This window comes from Pygocentrus nattereri, chromosome 9, assembly GCF_015220715.1.
Source record: "Pygocentrus nattereri isolate fPygNat1 chromosome 9, fPygNat1.pri, whole genome shotgun sequence".
Lineage (NCBI taxonomy): Eukaryota > Metazoa > Chordata > Actinopteri > Characiformes > Serrasalmidae > Pygocentrus > Pygocentrus nattereri.
In genome coordinates this window covers 6,855,059-6,870,800 of record NC_051219.1, presented here as the reverse complement: position 1 = coordinate 6,870,800, position 15,742 = coordinate 6,855,059, and the positions used below count along the sequence as shown (strand labels likewise).

General features: G+C 43.3%; 2 protein-coding genes across 2 annotated transcripts in view; one reads left to right on the top strand and one right to left on the bottom strand.

Moving 5' to 3' along the window:
- LOC108415618 (protein NLRC5-like) overlaps window positions 1-15,742 on the bottom strand; it is an 802,877-nt gene that overhangs the window by 494,372 nt on the left and 292,763 nt on the right. The window contains 3 exon segments of the mRNA XM_037540830.1: window positions 4,537-4,710; window positions 12,053-13,811; window positions 14,585-14,786. Coding sequence (XP_037396727.1) covers window positions 4,537-4,710; window positions 12,053-13,811; window positions 14,585-14,786 — 2,135 coding nt within the window.
- LOC108415395 (NACHT, LRR and PYD domains-containing protein 3-like) overlaps window positions 1-15,742 on the top strand; it is an 843,678-nt gene that overhangs the window by 560,048 nt on the left and 267,888 nt on the right. The window lies entirely within an intron of this gene.

Below are 15,742 nucleotides of genomic sequence, written 5' to 3'. Positions count from 1 at the left end.
ATTCTCAGCTCTTCTGCACGGTCCAGGAGGGGGCTCTGACACCCCTGCAGGTCAGGAACAACGGTAGCCTTGGGGAAGGGGTCATCCTCATCGAGGCTGAGCAGTCCTTCACCATAGTCCTTTATCAGTCCTCGTTCCTCAGAGGACAGCACTGACCTCCAACACTGCAGGAGTTTGGCCACTAAACGCAAGGACCTCACCCCCAAGCGCACCGCCAGGTCCTCTACACGGTCGAGACCAGGTCCTGCAACGTCCAATAGATGATGGAGGGTAAAGATGTTGGAAGAATCAAGAACCCTGACCACTGCGGGAGACATTTTTCTTGATATATCCAAATGAGACCCATAATTAACAGGTTCCTCCAGAAGCCTGTGTAACAAGGTGCTGCTCATTCCAGACATGCTAAAAAAACTCCAAATTCTAAAAAGTCCACAATAAAACACAGGCAGGCCATCAATGTCCAGCATCCAGCGTCATAGAAACAGAGCTCTGTCCAGTCCCATTCGCCCAACAGTGCGTAAAATCCTTCTTGCCACTTCTCTCCACACCAAGTCTTTAGGGCCACTAAGGAGTCTCTGAATAAACTGGAGGCGAAAGGCAGCAGTCCTGCTGGCTATGTGAACCAGTCCTTGTCCTCCTTCTTCTTTAGGTAGATAGAGGACGGCCTGTGGTAACCAGTGCAATCCCAAAAAAAGTCCACTAACACTGCCTGCAGGTCAGCAACAAGATTTGGTGGGGGATCTACACAAGCCAATTTGTGCCATAAAAAGGAAGCAACAAGATTATTAACAATGAAAACTCCGTCCCTGATAAGACAGCTGAAGCACTAGCCAATTCCATCTGCTAAGGCGTCCTTTCACTTTCTCAACTGCACCCTCCCAGTTTTGCTTTACATACTTGGTGTCCCCCAAATACACTCCCAGATATTTGAACCCACCCGTCCTCCATGACAATCCAGGCAGTGTAGGTTCACCACCAGTCCAATCCCCCACAAGAACAGCCTCACTTTTACACCAGTTCACCTTAGCAGACGAGAGATTCCTAAAATCATTTAAAACATCCACTAAAATGTCCACATCCCTCTTGAGCTGGTTAAAACCACGAGATCGTCTGCATAGGCTGAAACACAGACAGATTGGCTACAGTTTGGTGCATCAAGGCCAGAGATCTTCTCTCTCAGGCTCAATTGATAACGAGTATAACATGCCAGAGAGAGCATAGCCCTGTCTGATGCCTCTGCGGACTTTAAAAGGAGCACACAAACCACCGTTAACTTTGAGTACACTCTCAACATCACTGTACAAAACCTTGATCATGGCTATAAAACCTGGGGTGAACTCAAAGTTCTCCAGAACTTTCCACAGATATCCATGTTCAACCTGGTCAAATGTCTTTTCCTAGTCTAAGAAAATAAGACCTGTCCTCAAACTCAATAGCCTGGAGACATCCCAAACATCCCGAATTAAGTAAATATTATAAATCTAGACCTACCATACATAAATATAGACCTACCAGGCACACAGTACGTCTGGTCATGATGCACCACCTGCTCCATCACCTTCCCCAGTCTGGAGGCTAACGCTTTTGAGAGCAGCTTGCAGTCTGTGCACAGCAATGCCACAGGGTGCCAGTTCATCAGCACCGTCAGGTCTCCTTTTTTCAGCAGCAGGGTCAGGACAGCTCTCCTACAGCTGAGAGGAAGTCTTCCTTCCTGTACACTGACCTGGAGCATTTCAAGCACATCCTGACCCAATACAGACCAAAATGCCTTGTAAAATTCCACTGGGAGACCATCAATCCCTGGTGCCCGGCCATTGTCCATACCCTGTAGGGCCTCGTGCAGCTCTCCCAAGGAGGGCTCAGCATCAAGCAGAGTGGCAGACTGCTGCGTGATTCTGGCCTGCAGTGGGAAGAACCTCTCTTCCACATCCCAGCACCTGGCCCACTTACTCTCAAACAGCTTAGATAAAAAACTGACTGTCTGCTGGCGAATTTCAGAAGGCTCAGAATTGAGATCCCCTGATTCAGACCGCACAGCCCCCCTCCATACTGCCTGGTTCCTCCACAGCCGGCTCTAGCACAGCAAGAGCGACAAGGAAGACCCCTCCATGGCCCGTTCAGCCCCTGCAGTTTCCTCAGCAGCAGACTCCACCACACTCGGCTCACCCCCTCAGGCTCCGGGTTAGCCAGTGGGTCCGCCGCAGCTGGGTGCACAGCAGCCACAGGTGGAACAACTACCACAGGCCCAGCAGCAACAGGCCCTGGCCACTCCGGCTCAGCCCTCACGGGAGCATCAGCATTCCCATCTGCCTTTACAGGGCAAGCGCGAACAAGATATCCCGCCTGCCCACACCAGAAACACTTCATGGCGGTTTCAGAAGAAACATAAACAGCGTGTTCAAACCCATCAACACTGAACTTCAGAACCAAGTCCAGATCCTCTCCACACCCACACTCACACTCACACAACCAACCTCAGAAAGTAACTAGTAACTACTAACTGTTACAAACTAACAGAAAAGAAACTTGGCAGAACGCCAACTACATGCATTCAGTCCCACCACGCTCTGCTCGCTCCTCTGCTCACACCCGCGCATGCATAGAAAAAGAAAGAGAGAGAGGAAAAGAGAGAGCAAGGGAGTCAGAAAGACAGAGAGAGACAGAGAGACAGAGAGAGGGAGACAGAGCTAGAGCGAGAGAGAGAGGGAGAGAGAGAGAGGGAATCAGAAAGAGAGAGAGAGGGAGAGAGAGAGAGACAGAGAGAGAGAGAGGGAGAGAGGGAGACAGAGCTAGAGCGAGAGAGAAAGAGAGAGAAAGAAAGAGAGAGAGAGAGAGAGACAGAGAGAGAGAGAGACAGAGAGAGAGACAGAGAGAGAGGGAGACAGAGGTAGAGCGAGAGAGACAGAGAGAGAGAGAGAGACAGAGAGAGAGGGAGACAGAGCTAGAGCAAGAGAGACAGAGAGAGAGTGAGAGAGAGAGAGAGAGAGAGAGGGGAAGAGAGAGATAGAGACAGAGAGAGAGAGACACAGAGAGAGAGCGAGAGAGAAAGAGAGAGAGAGAGAGAAAGGGAGAAAGAGAGAGGGTGAGAGAGAGAGAAAGAGAGAGGGAGTCAGAAAGAGAGAGAGACAGAGAGAGAGGGAGACAGAGCTAGAACGAGAGACAGAGGGGGGGGAGAGAAAGAGACAGAGAGAGACAGAGAGGGAGCGAGAGAGAGAGAAAGGGAGAAAGAGAGAGAGGGAGAGAGAGGGAGAGCGAGAGAGAGAAAGGGAGAAAGAGAGGGAGAGAGACAGAGAGAGAGAGGGAGACAGAGAGATAGAGAGAGAGACAGAGAGAGAAAGGGAGAAAGAGAGAGAGAGACAGAGAGAAAGATAGAGAGAGAAAAGGAGAAAGAGAAAGAGGGAGAGAGACAGAGAGAGAAAGGGAGAAAGAGAGACAGAGAGAGAGAGAAAAGGAGAAAGAGAGAGAGAGAGAGAGACAGAGAGAGAGTAAGAGAGAGAGAGACCTAGAAATCAGGTGACTGAGAACAACGCAGTTACTTGTGATTGGAGGAATTGGTGACATGACCGGGACTGGAATTATGGGAAATGGAGTCCTGGAGCGTGCTAGCCAAGGGAGGAGATCCCAGAATTTTCCCACAGCAGTGAAATACATGAAGGTACTGAAAGGCTGAATCACTAAAACCTGAAATACACCTGGTATTTCTCACAACAGCTCCTCTGAAGTTAAAAGGTAAATATGAAGGATTTACAAGTAACACTTCATATTTACCTTTAACTTCTGAATAAGTGCAGCTGGAAGTAATTAGTAGTGTGTTATGTAAAAAACGATATATGTGTAAAGTAAGTACCAGAAAATTACTGCTAAATACCACAAATTTACCTTCATTAAATATTAGTTGACTTTAGTTCTGTAAAATAAGGATCTATCCAGTTCTCATTCACCAGTCTCACACTTTCTCTTTAAAGGGGAACTCCATCCATTCAGCTAAATGAATCAATCATTTAACACTTTAGATGTAAAAATCATTCAGAGCAGTTTGGAATGAAATGAGCCTTTCTAAAGAAATTTACAGTCAAAATTATTCACCATTATAGTTCTAGGAACCAGACGTTTTCATGTCTGCACTACAAATATCACCATTTTATCTGCTCCTAAATGACCAGTGAACTTACACGTATCTCTTTTATCGAAGCTTTTATCTGTCATGCTGATCGTGGTGAACTAGTGCTAAACTGAAAAAATACGTTTTCTTTAGGTACAATTTTTTCCTTACAACGCCCTGCAGGAACCTCTCCGCCCTAAATGCACTCTGGGGAACGATCGGCCTGCAGAACCCAACACATCTCACTGTTAGCCGTTAGCTTAGAACAGACTGGCTCTCCTTATATTTTCAGTAAAGAGTAAAATTACTACAAGTAAACATCATGTCTGTCTTTCTGTCCTTCAAACACACAAACACACACACACACATGAACACATCAAGCACAGAAATAGCAAAGTATGTTAAGGAGGCAGAAAAGTACAATGAATTAATACCTGAGTGTCTCCAGTTTACAGTGTTGATCCTCCAGTCCAGCAGAGAGCAGCGTCACTCCTGAATCACACAGACGATTATAACTCAGATCCAGTTCTCTCAGACTTGAGGAGTTTGAGCTGAGAACTGAGGCCAAAGCTGCACAGCTTCTCTCTGAGAGACGACACTGAGACAGCCTGTGACAGAAATGATATCAGATACATATCATTACACCCTAAAATACAAACAGACCTACAAAACACTCACCAGGAAAAAAGACATTCTGACAGAAATCATCTCCCTGACTCACAAACACAGTTCATTATTACGTGAGAAACGAGCTGAAGATCTAAAAACAATTATTTGTGTGATATATGTATATATATCTTTTATCATTTATATCATTATCATAAGTGGTGGCACGGTGGCGTGGTGGGTAGCGCTCACAGCAAGGAGGGCTTAGGTTTGATTCCCCTGCCGGATGACCAGGGTCCTCTCTGTGTGGAGTTTGCATGTTCTGCCCGTGTCTGTGTGGGTTTCCTCCCACAATCCAAAGACATGTAGTCAGGCCAATTGGACTTCTTTCGGCTGCGCCCTTTAGGGGTCGCTGCAGCGGATCATCTGCCTCCATCTTGCCCTATCCACTGCCTCCTCTACTTTTACACCAACCATCTCCATGTCCACCTTCACTACATCCATAAACCTTCTATGAGGTCTACCTCTTCTCCTTCTACCCGGCAGCTCCATCTCCAACATTCTTTGACCAATATATCCACTATTGCTCCTCAACACATGTCCAAACCATCTCAACCTGGCCTCTCTGACTTTTTCTCCAAACTGTTCCACCTTCACTGTCCCTCTGATCTGCTCATTTCTAATCTTGTCCATCCTTGTCACTCCCAAAGAAAATCTCAGCATCTTCATCTCCGCCACCTCCAGCTCAGCCTCCTGTCTTTTAGACAGAGCCACAGTCTCCAAACCATACATCATAGCAGGACGCACTACTGTCTTGTAAACCTTATCTTTCACTCTTGCTGCTATCCTTCTGTCACACATCAGCCCTGACACCCGTCTCCACCCACTCCATCCTGCCTGCACCCTGTTCTTCACCTCTTTTCTACACTGTCCATTGCTCTGGATGGTTGTCACTCCAAAAGCACACCTCACCACTGTCTCACTATCCTCATACATGTCCTGCACCACCCTAACATACTTTTCAGCTACACCTGACTTCCTCATACAGTACCACAGTTCCGGTCTTGGCACCCTATTCTATGCCTTCTCTAGATCCACAAAGACACAATGTAGCTCCTTCTGACCTTCTCTGTCCTTCTCTACCAACATTCTCAATGCAAAAATTGCATCTGTGGTGCTCTTTCTGGGCATGAAACCAAACTGCTGCTCACTGATCTGGACCTCTTGCCTTAGCCTTGCTTCAACAACTCTTTCCCATACCTTCATGGTGTGGCTCATCAACTTTATACCTCTGTAGTTACTGCAGCTCTGCACATCACCCTTGTTCTTAAAAATGGGGACCAATACACTGCTTCTCCACTCATCAGGCATCCTCTCACTCTCCAGGATTTTGTTAAACAACCTGGTTAAAAAGTCCACTGCCTTCTCTCCTAAACACCTCCATACCTCCACAGGTATGTCATCTGGACCAACTGCCTTTCCATTCTTCATACGTTTTAAAGCTGCCCTCACTTCCACCTTACTAATCCTCTGCACTTCCTGATCCACTGTCTGTCCCCCAGTTGTCCTCCTCTCTCTCGTTTTCCTCATTCATTAGTTCTTCAAAGTACTCCTTCCATCTACTCAACACTCTCTGTTCACTCACTAGTACATTTCTCTCTCTATCCTTTATCAACCTAACCTGCTGTACATCCTTTCCAGCTCTATCTCTCTGTTCAGCCAAATGATAGAAGTCCTTTACTGCTTCTTTACTGTCCGGCCTCTCATACAGCTCATCATAGGCCTGAGCCTTTGCCTTTGCCACCATTCTTTTCACTATGTGACTAGCCTCACAGTACTCCTGCCTACTTCCTTCATCTCTCTGGTTATCCCACTTTTTCTTAGCTGCCTTCTTCTTCTGAATACTCTCCTGGACTTCCTCATTCCACCACCAACTTTCCTTGTCTTCTTTCCTCTGACCAGACAAAACACCCACCACATTTTGCCAGTTTCTCTCACCACCTTAGCTGTAGTTTCCCAGTCCTCAGGTAGCTCCTAACTGCCCCTAAGGGCCTGCTGCAATTTTTCCCTGAACTGTCTGCAACCAACTTCCTCCTTCAGCTTCCACCATCTAATCTTTGGCTCTGTCTTCAATCTCTTCCTCTTCTTTGTTTTTAATCTCATTCTACAGACAACCACCCTATGCTGCCTTGCTACACTTTCCCCTGGTACCACTTTACAGTCTCCAATCTCCTTTAGGTGGCATCTCCTGCTAAGGATATAATCCACCTGTGTGCACCTCCCTCCACTCTTGTATGTCACCCTGTGTTCTTCCCTCTTCTGAAAATATGTGTTCACCACAGCTATTTCCATTCTCTTTGCAAAATCTACAACCATCTGACTTTCCGCATTTCTGTCTTTCACACCATACATACCCAGCACCTCTTCATCCCCTCTGTTCCCTTCACCGACATGTCCATTGAAGTCTGCACCATTCACCAATCTCTCCTCTCTAGGGACACCATCTTCCACTAAATCCATCTTACTCCAAAATTCCTCTTTCTCCTCTAACTGACAACCACCCTGTGGTGCATATGAACTGACCATATTCAAAATTACACCATCAACCTCCAACTTCAGGCTCATGATCCTGTCTGACACTCTCTTTACATCCAGAACACTTTTCAGAAGCTGTAGCTTTAGGATTATCCCTACTCCATTTCTCTTCCTCTCTACACCATGATAGAACAGTTTGAATCCACCTCAATGTTCCTGGCCTTGCTTCCTTTCCATCTTGTCTCCTGGACACACAAAATCTCTACCCTCCTTCTCTCCATCATGTCTGCAAGCTCTCTGCCTTTACCAGTCATTGTCCCTATGTTCAGAGTGCCTACTCTAACCTCCACACTCTTGCCTTTCCTTCTCTCTCGCTGCCTTCTAACCTGCCTTCCTCCACTCCTCTTTGATGGTCTTCGCCCTACAGTAGTCCAATTTCCACCGGCACCCTGCTGGTCAACAGCACCGGAGGCAGTCCTTGGCAAACATATTTGTGATCCGCATGATAGTTTTCGCACAAGTTTTACGCCGGATGCCCTTCCTGACGCAACCATCACCATTCATCAAAGTACACGCCTAATGGCTGGTTTCTCCTCAGATCTCAAACACTAACATAATATTGTTAAAAGAAGAGGTGATGCAGCACAGTGGTAAACAGGCTCCCGTCCCAACTTTTCTGAAATGTGTTGCTGGCATCAAATTCAAAACAAGCATATATTTAAAAACAATAACATTTCTCAGTTTCATTTGCTATGTTGTCTTTGTACTATTGTCAATTAATTATAGGGTTTAAATCATCTGCAAATCAGTGTGTTTTTTTTTTTAACTCTTTGCACAGGTTCTCAACTTTTTTTAGAAACAAGGCTGTAAAGTCATATAAGACAATAACATAAATTAAAAAGATAAATAATGAAGACGTAGAATTATAATGAAACACCAAGTTAAAGAGAGGCGTTAAATCTGTGCACTGAGCTTTACTCTCTGAAAGAGTCTCTCCATGTTTTCTGTATTTTACTGAAGGTGTTTGCAGATGGTCAGTATCTGCAGATCTAAGATCTCATGCTGGAACATAAACAGACTCTGTGATGTAAGTGATGCTTTTAGCTCATTTAGAGCCTTAAAAACCAGTAGCAGAGCTTTAAATCTATCCTGAAAGATGCAGTCAGTGCAGCTCTTTCAAATCGGGAGTGATCTGATCTCTCTGGTTATTTTTTTTTAGGATTCGTTCTGCTGCATTCACTGTAGAGGATGGACTGAAAGACAAGCACAGATCCTTGTCTGTCCAAGTTTCATCTTCAAATTACTCATTACAAATATTAAAGCCACAGATTTTTTAATCAGTCAAAATCCAGCACATTTTTCTTTTTTATATAAACATCAGACAAAATTCATATTATTGTTAGTGAAACTGCAAACAACCAAGATGCAAAATACAGTGAGGGGGGGGGGGGGGGGGTCCTGGGGGATTCTAGATTATTTACTCTCACCGGCCAGTTGCTTGTTAACACAAATAGCTAATCAGCCAATCACATGACCGCAACTCAGTGCATTTAGACATGTAGAGACACAACTTGCTGAAGTGCAGACCGAGCATCAGAAAGAGGAAGAAAGGGGATTTAAGGGACTTTGAACGTTGCGTGGTTGCTGGTGTCAGACAGGCTGGTCTGAGTATTTCAGAAACTGCTGATCTACTGGGATTTTCACGCACAACCATCTCTAGGGTTTACAGAGAACGGTCCGAAAAAGAGGAAATACCCAGTGAGCGGTCAGTTGTGTGGACGAAAAAGCCTTGTTGATGTGAGAGATCAGAGGAGAATGGGCAGACTGGTTCCAGATGATAGAAAGGCAACAGGAACTCAAATAACCAACCAAAATCTCTGAGGAACGTTTCCAACACCTTGTTGAAAGTCTGCCACGAAGAATGAAAGCAGTTCTGAAGGCAAAAGTGGTCCAACCTTTTACTACCTTGTACCTAATAAAGTGGCAGGTCAGTGTATTATTGTCAGAATTTTTTTTTTTTTTACTTTTTGTTTTTCACTGTTCTTGAATTTTATTGTTTGTAAATCATTTTCTGATACTTCTTGTGTGAGCAGTGCTCTATAAATAACAATATTATCAATAATAATTTTTATTGTTATATTATTATTATTATTAGTAGTAGTAGTAGTAGTAGCAGCATTAATATTATTATTAGTATTATGATTATTATGAACAATATCTTTTTTCAGTTATTGAAAAAAAATTTTTTTTAAATACTTGAGGTTTGACTTGCCTGCATTAGTTTGGTCTCTTCTGGTCACACTTTGCTCTTTCACTCACATTTGTTAATATAATACTGACATGACATAATATTATAATGACGTGCTGATAGTAAATTTGAAGAAAAGGTGAGATTTTTTTACCTTATACTTTCTTAATATTCATACTATCATCTTCATTCAGGAGGCAAACAGAGGCTTTTCCCCTGTGTATAGACTAATAGTGCTCAGCATAAAGGCTAAAAAGCTATTGTCATATACAACATTTACAGAAATATTCCATGCCTGATTAATTAACAAACATGTCCCAGATTCTTGGAAAGGCGTATTATTATTTTAAGGAGAATGGAAATTCGAGTACTCGTTTATATCAATGATTATTCAAAGCCTTTAAAGAGCTGTTCAGGAAAATCCTATTGACTAATTGTTTTAATTAATTACAGAAAATACTGAAAGACCCACTGGACACTGCAGGACCCAATATGTTCGGTAATCTATTTCTAGTGAATTTTTCAGCAGATTTTTAATTCATTTCTTCAAGAAACAGGCTTTGTGACCTATTTTCACGTAGAGTGGCACAGCTACCCAGCACAGTCAGGTGAAAAGGAATTGCTGTATATATGCTGGGGTTTGCTGTTCAGTGTAAATGAAAAATGAAATTTGATATCTTGGGTAAAACTGTTTTATTCTACAACTGTATTATTCTTAAAGTGCTTGAATTGGTCCTATCCTAAAGATTGAAAAACAGACCTTAAACCTAAACCTTAAAAGCAGTTTTTCCCATATCATTACATCACGTGCCACATGGCTGGGAGGATATTCACTTCATCAACAAAAGTTTGTGGACACCCCTCCTAGTTACTGAGCTCAGGAGTTTCAGTCAAACTCACTGTTAACGTGTATAAAATCAAGGACATAGCTTTGCAGTCTAGATAGAAAAAACACTGGCAGTAGAATAAATCATACTGAAGAGCTCAGTGACTTTAAACCTGGCACTGTCTCAGGATGCCACAATTGCCACAAGTCGGTTCAAGAAATTTCTGCCCTGTAGATCTGCCCCAGTCAACTAGCAGTACTACTATTGTACAACTCCTCAGCCACGCAAAAACTCACAGAGCAGGGCAGTCAAGCTCTGAAGCATGTGGCAACTAAAAATCGTATAACTCCATATTAATGCCCATGCTTTTAGAATGGGATGTCCAACAAGCTAATAGGGGTGAGATGGTCAGGTGTTCTCATACTTTTGGCTACACAGTGTAAACACACTGGCAGGTAGATGGCAGGTGAACATTTTCTTCCTAGCATTCACCTTTTGCAAACTTATGAATAGATGTGGTAGTTTTATAACATGAAACTTTACTGAATCCATATTGACAATCTACTGTCAGTGTGTGTGGCAGAGGCGAGAGGTGTGGTAGTTACGGTTAAGTTAAGGTTGGCTCTTCAGTGTCTGGCTCTACTCACCTATATAGGGTGTTATATGTAGCCCTGTCTTAATTTAATTGATGACATAAAGGTATGGTGCAGATTAACTGGCACAAACAGCCGATTTTTGAATTGGTTAAGTTTTAAATTGTACAGTGGCTCCGTATCCTGGCACTGGAGAACCCCTGTCCTGCACTGTTTTAGAGGGGACACTTTGGAAAAGCAGTGATGGCTGATTATTGAATTCACAGTAATTCACTACAAAAATGCAAAAAATGTTTAGATGTAAAATATATCTTGATGGAGCAGATGCTGCTGTAATGTACTTCTGTTCCTCGCTGTTGCTGTTTGGTGCTTTTCTTCTATTAATACGTTTCTTTAAAAATTTCTTCCTGCTTTAATGAAGTTCTGAAATTCTCTTCTATTCCTCTACTGTCATCTTCTGCTTCAGCCACTGGTCTCCCTCAGCCCCCCGAGCAGGACACCCACCTGCCTCATAATACACGGCTCTGATCAATAAACAAGGAGATCCACAAGAACAATATATATGATGTCTTTTCAGATCATTTTAGGAAACCCACTAAATAAAAAACACAAGCTTTAAAAAATATTTTTTTTATTTTACTTTTTTTCTCCTCATCAAGGAACCAAAGCAGGCTCTTCCTCACTTCCTCAATCTGCTCCAATACTGTACCACCTTCTGCCTCTAATATTCTACCATGTTCAGTGTAACACCTTTCATTCTGTCCTCTCTTCTTTGATTGAGGTTTTAAAATAGTCCATAAAGAAGTATTAATAGTGTTATTTCTAAAAATTGAATGTTTTTATTTGGTGGATTTCCAAATCTTAAAAGTTTAAAAAGGTAACTGTGTCCTGAATATTGCCTGTTCAAAATGTAACTTGGACTGATCTCAGAACCTCATTTCTTTCTACTTGTATACTTTTACATCCCAACCCTGCACATTGTAGTGATTTCCTGTACCAACACATCCACTTGAACTCAGTAAGGGCTTGTTAACCAGGGGTTTTCTGGACTGCATTCCACTAAAATCATGGAATACTTTACACCTAAAATTACTCTTAAAATAAATAGTACATTAAAATGTGTAATAATAAAAATACTCACACAGCTTTTCTGGATGCTGTAACAACTGGCAGAAGCCTCAGAAAACATTCCTCTGATGGGGCATATTTTCTCAGGTCAAATACGTCCAGCTCTTCCTCTGAGGTCAACAACACAAATACCAGAGCTGACCAATGAGCAGGAGAGAGGGGGACTTCATCTAGACGGTGATAGTTTCCTCTGTTCAGGTATGTCTGGACTTCCTGCACTAGAGAGTGGTCATTCAGTTCATTCAGACAGTGGAATAGGTTGATGTATTTCTCTGGAGAGAGATTCTCCCTGAGCTTCTCCTTGATGTACTCGACTGTTTCCTCTCTGCAGTTAGAAGGGCTTCCTGTCTGAGTCAGCAGGCCTCGTAAGAGAGTCTGATTGGACTCCAGTGAGAGACCCAAGAGGAAACGGAGAAAAAGGTCCAGGTGTCCATTCTCACTCTGTAAAGCTCTGTCCACTGCACTCTTGAGAAAATCAGTCACTGTTGATTTTGAATGTGTTTGATGTTCCAGCACATTTCTGTTCTGAGAAATAAAGGAGAAAAATACAAACAAAGTAGCCAGAAACTCCTGAACACTCAGATGGACAAAGCTGAACACCTTCCCCAGGCGCAGCCCTAACTCCTCTCTGAAGATCTGAGTGCAGACTCCTGAGTACACAGACACTTCTCTGACATGAATGCCACACTCTCTCAGGTCTTCCTCATAGAAGATGAGGTTGCCTTTCTCCAGCTGTTGGAAAGCCAGTTTTCCCAGAGCCAGAATCATCTCTCTAGTCTGCCGAGGATCAGTGTCACATTTTCCATGGTACTTTTGGTCTTTGTGTTTGATCTGAAAGATCAGGAACTGTGTGAACATTTGAGTCAGAGTCTTGGGGATCTCTCCACTCTCTGCTTCACCCAGCATCCTTTCCAGAACAGTGGCTGCAATCCAACAGAAGGCTGGTATGTGGCACATGATGTAGAGGCTTCTTGATGTCTTTATATGTGTGATGACTCTGTTGGCCACACTCTGGTCACTGATCCTCTTCCTGAAGTATTCCTCTTTCTGTGGGTCACTGAATCCTCGTACCTCTGTTACCTGGTCAACACACTCAGGATGGATCTGACCACATGCTGCGGGTCGAGAGGTAATCCAGAGAAGAGCAGAGGGAAGCAGATTCCCTTTGATGAGGTTTGTCAGCAGCACATCCACTGAGGCTGACTGTGTTACATCAGACAAGCTCTCATTGTTCTGGAAATCTAGAGGAAGTCGACTTTCATCCAGACCATCAAAGATGAATAAGACTTTGTACTGATAATAATCTGCTGGTTTTAATTGTTTTATGTCTGTGAAAAAGAGACGAAGAAGATCAACTAGACTGAGTTTTCTACTCTTCACTGAGTTCAGCTCCCTAAAAGGAAGTGGAAATATGAAGAGGATATCCTGATTAGCTTTTCCTTCAGCCCAGTCCAGAATGAACTTCTGCACTGAGACTGTTTTTCCAATTCCAGCAACTCCATTAGTCAGTACAGTTCTGACGGCTGTGTCTTTAAAGAGGTCATTGCATTTGATGGGTCTCTCCTGTGTTGCTGGTCTCCTGGACGCTGTCTCAATCTGTCTCACCTCATGTTCAATATTGACCTCTCCACTCCCACCTTCTGTGATGTAGAGCTCTGTGTAGATCTCATTCAGAAGTGTTGAGCCTCCATGATATGGGATTCTTTCATTAATTCTGTGGAATTTCTTCTTCAATGAGGATTTGAACTTTTGATGACAAGCAGGAGCCAGTTCTGAAAAAAGTTTATTACAATAAACAATAACAATAAACATGTTAATGTCTGACATCCTTACTACAAACACAGTAAGACACATTGCCCTTCTATTAACACGGAGCACAATATTAAACTGAACTGTGCTCTGTGGTTCTTGTCTAGGAACCATCAGCAAAATGAAATAACCCTTTATTATCTAAATTAATTGTGATCATCTTCTTGCTCTTTTGTCCTTAAGAAATTCCTTCCAGATTGTTTATTTTGAACTTTCCAAAATTACTCTGCTCAGTTTACTCGTCACTTATAAAAATAATGAACTTTATTATGGAAAAGAAATAATGGAATGTGTTCTGTATCAGGGAAACTGTGTCAGAACAGAGGGTATATGTACAATGGGGTGGAATTAGTGATTCTGACAGGAATGGAGCCCCCTGGTGGCACATTTTTAAACTAGTGGAAGCCACTACAGAACAGAACAGAACATTTGTTTTTCCATTTTAACTTATTTTTAGACATTTTTACTTGTTATACGTAACTTTATTGAGTAATATTTTCTTGTTATATGAGCAGATAATTTTACTTCTTTTAAGAAAAATCCCTGACACAAATAAAATCATCTGTCAGTACAGTGAGATAATTTTACGTAATAAAATAACAAAATAAATAAATTTATTATGAACAATAAATCTACTCTGTATTTTCATGGGGACCCTAAGCCTCATGCAAAGACCACCACTGTATATACAGTCTTTCCAGAACTGCACAGTGTTCCAGTGGGACAGAGTTCTTACTGGTTTGTAGTGTGCTGGCGAGGTCTTTCTGGTTCATGTTCCTCAGGACATGCAGTGTGATCTGCAGTGTTCCTTCTCTGACAGTCTGATCCACCTCACCCTCCACCTCCCTCTCAGAGCATGCTGAGAAATCTGGACTTAGCACCTTCTTGAACCTCTTCAGCTGATTCTTCACCAGAGAGATGACTTTGTGCTCCAGTTCCTGATTGGACATAAACATTAACAGAGAACAGCTGAAACACCACCATGTCACAGTTCAGTGGTTCTCACATCAGGACCACTGAGAAACTTTAAAACTGGTCTGCAGAGTTTTTTATTTAATAAAAACACTTGATAAAAACAACCAACTGCTCAAATCACATCATCCATCCATCCATTTTCTAAGCCGCTTCTCCGTCAGGGTCGCGGGGGGGTGCTGGAGCCTATCCCAGCAGTCTTTGGGCGGAAGGCAGGATACACCCCAGACAGGTCGCCAGTCCATTGCAGGGCAGACAGACAGACACAGGCAGTCACTCACACCCAGGGGCAATTTAGCATGTCCAATTGGCCTGACTGCATGTCTTTGGACTGTGGGAGGAAACCAGAGAACCCGGAGGAAACCCACAAAGACACGGGGAGAACATGCAAACTCCACACAGAGAGGACCTTGGCCGCCCGGCCGGGGAATCGAACCCAGGCCCTCCTTGCTGTGAGGCAACAGCACTACCCACCACGCCACCGTGCCGCCACTCAGATCACATCAGTTTACTACATATTATGTATTATAAAACTTGTGGTGTGAATTGAAGAGGGACGTCCACAAATGAAGACAGAAGAACATTAAGGAAGTGGAAACGTTCTGCATGGAGGAGATGGTCTGAGACCCCTCAACAAGTGTTCTCCACCTTTGATAAGCATTACAGAAAACAGCTCAGTGCTCTTATTCTCTCCAGAGAAGGCCAGCGAAGTGTTACTGAAGAAAACATGTTTCTGTTGTTGTTCCAGATCACAGTGTAGAAATTAAAATATGCTGCTGACCCATTTCTTTATGCTGGACATGTCACTCACTGCACGTGTGACTCATATGATATACTGACTGTAGCTCATTTTCTTGAAGGCTGCCAATGATTCTGGAGCTGAATGTAGGCAACATGCTGTTATCTGAAATTTTCACAGTTA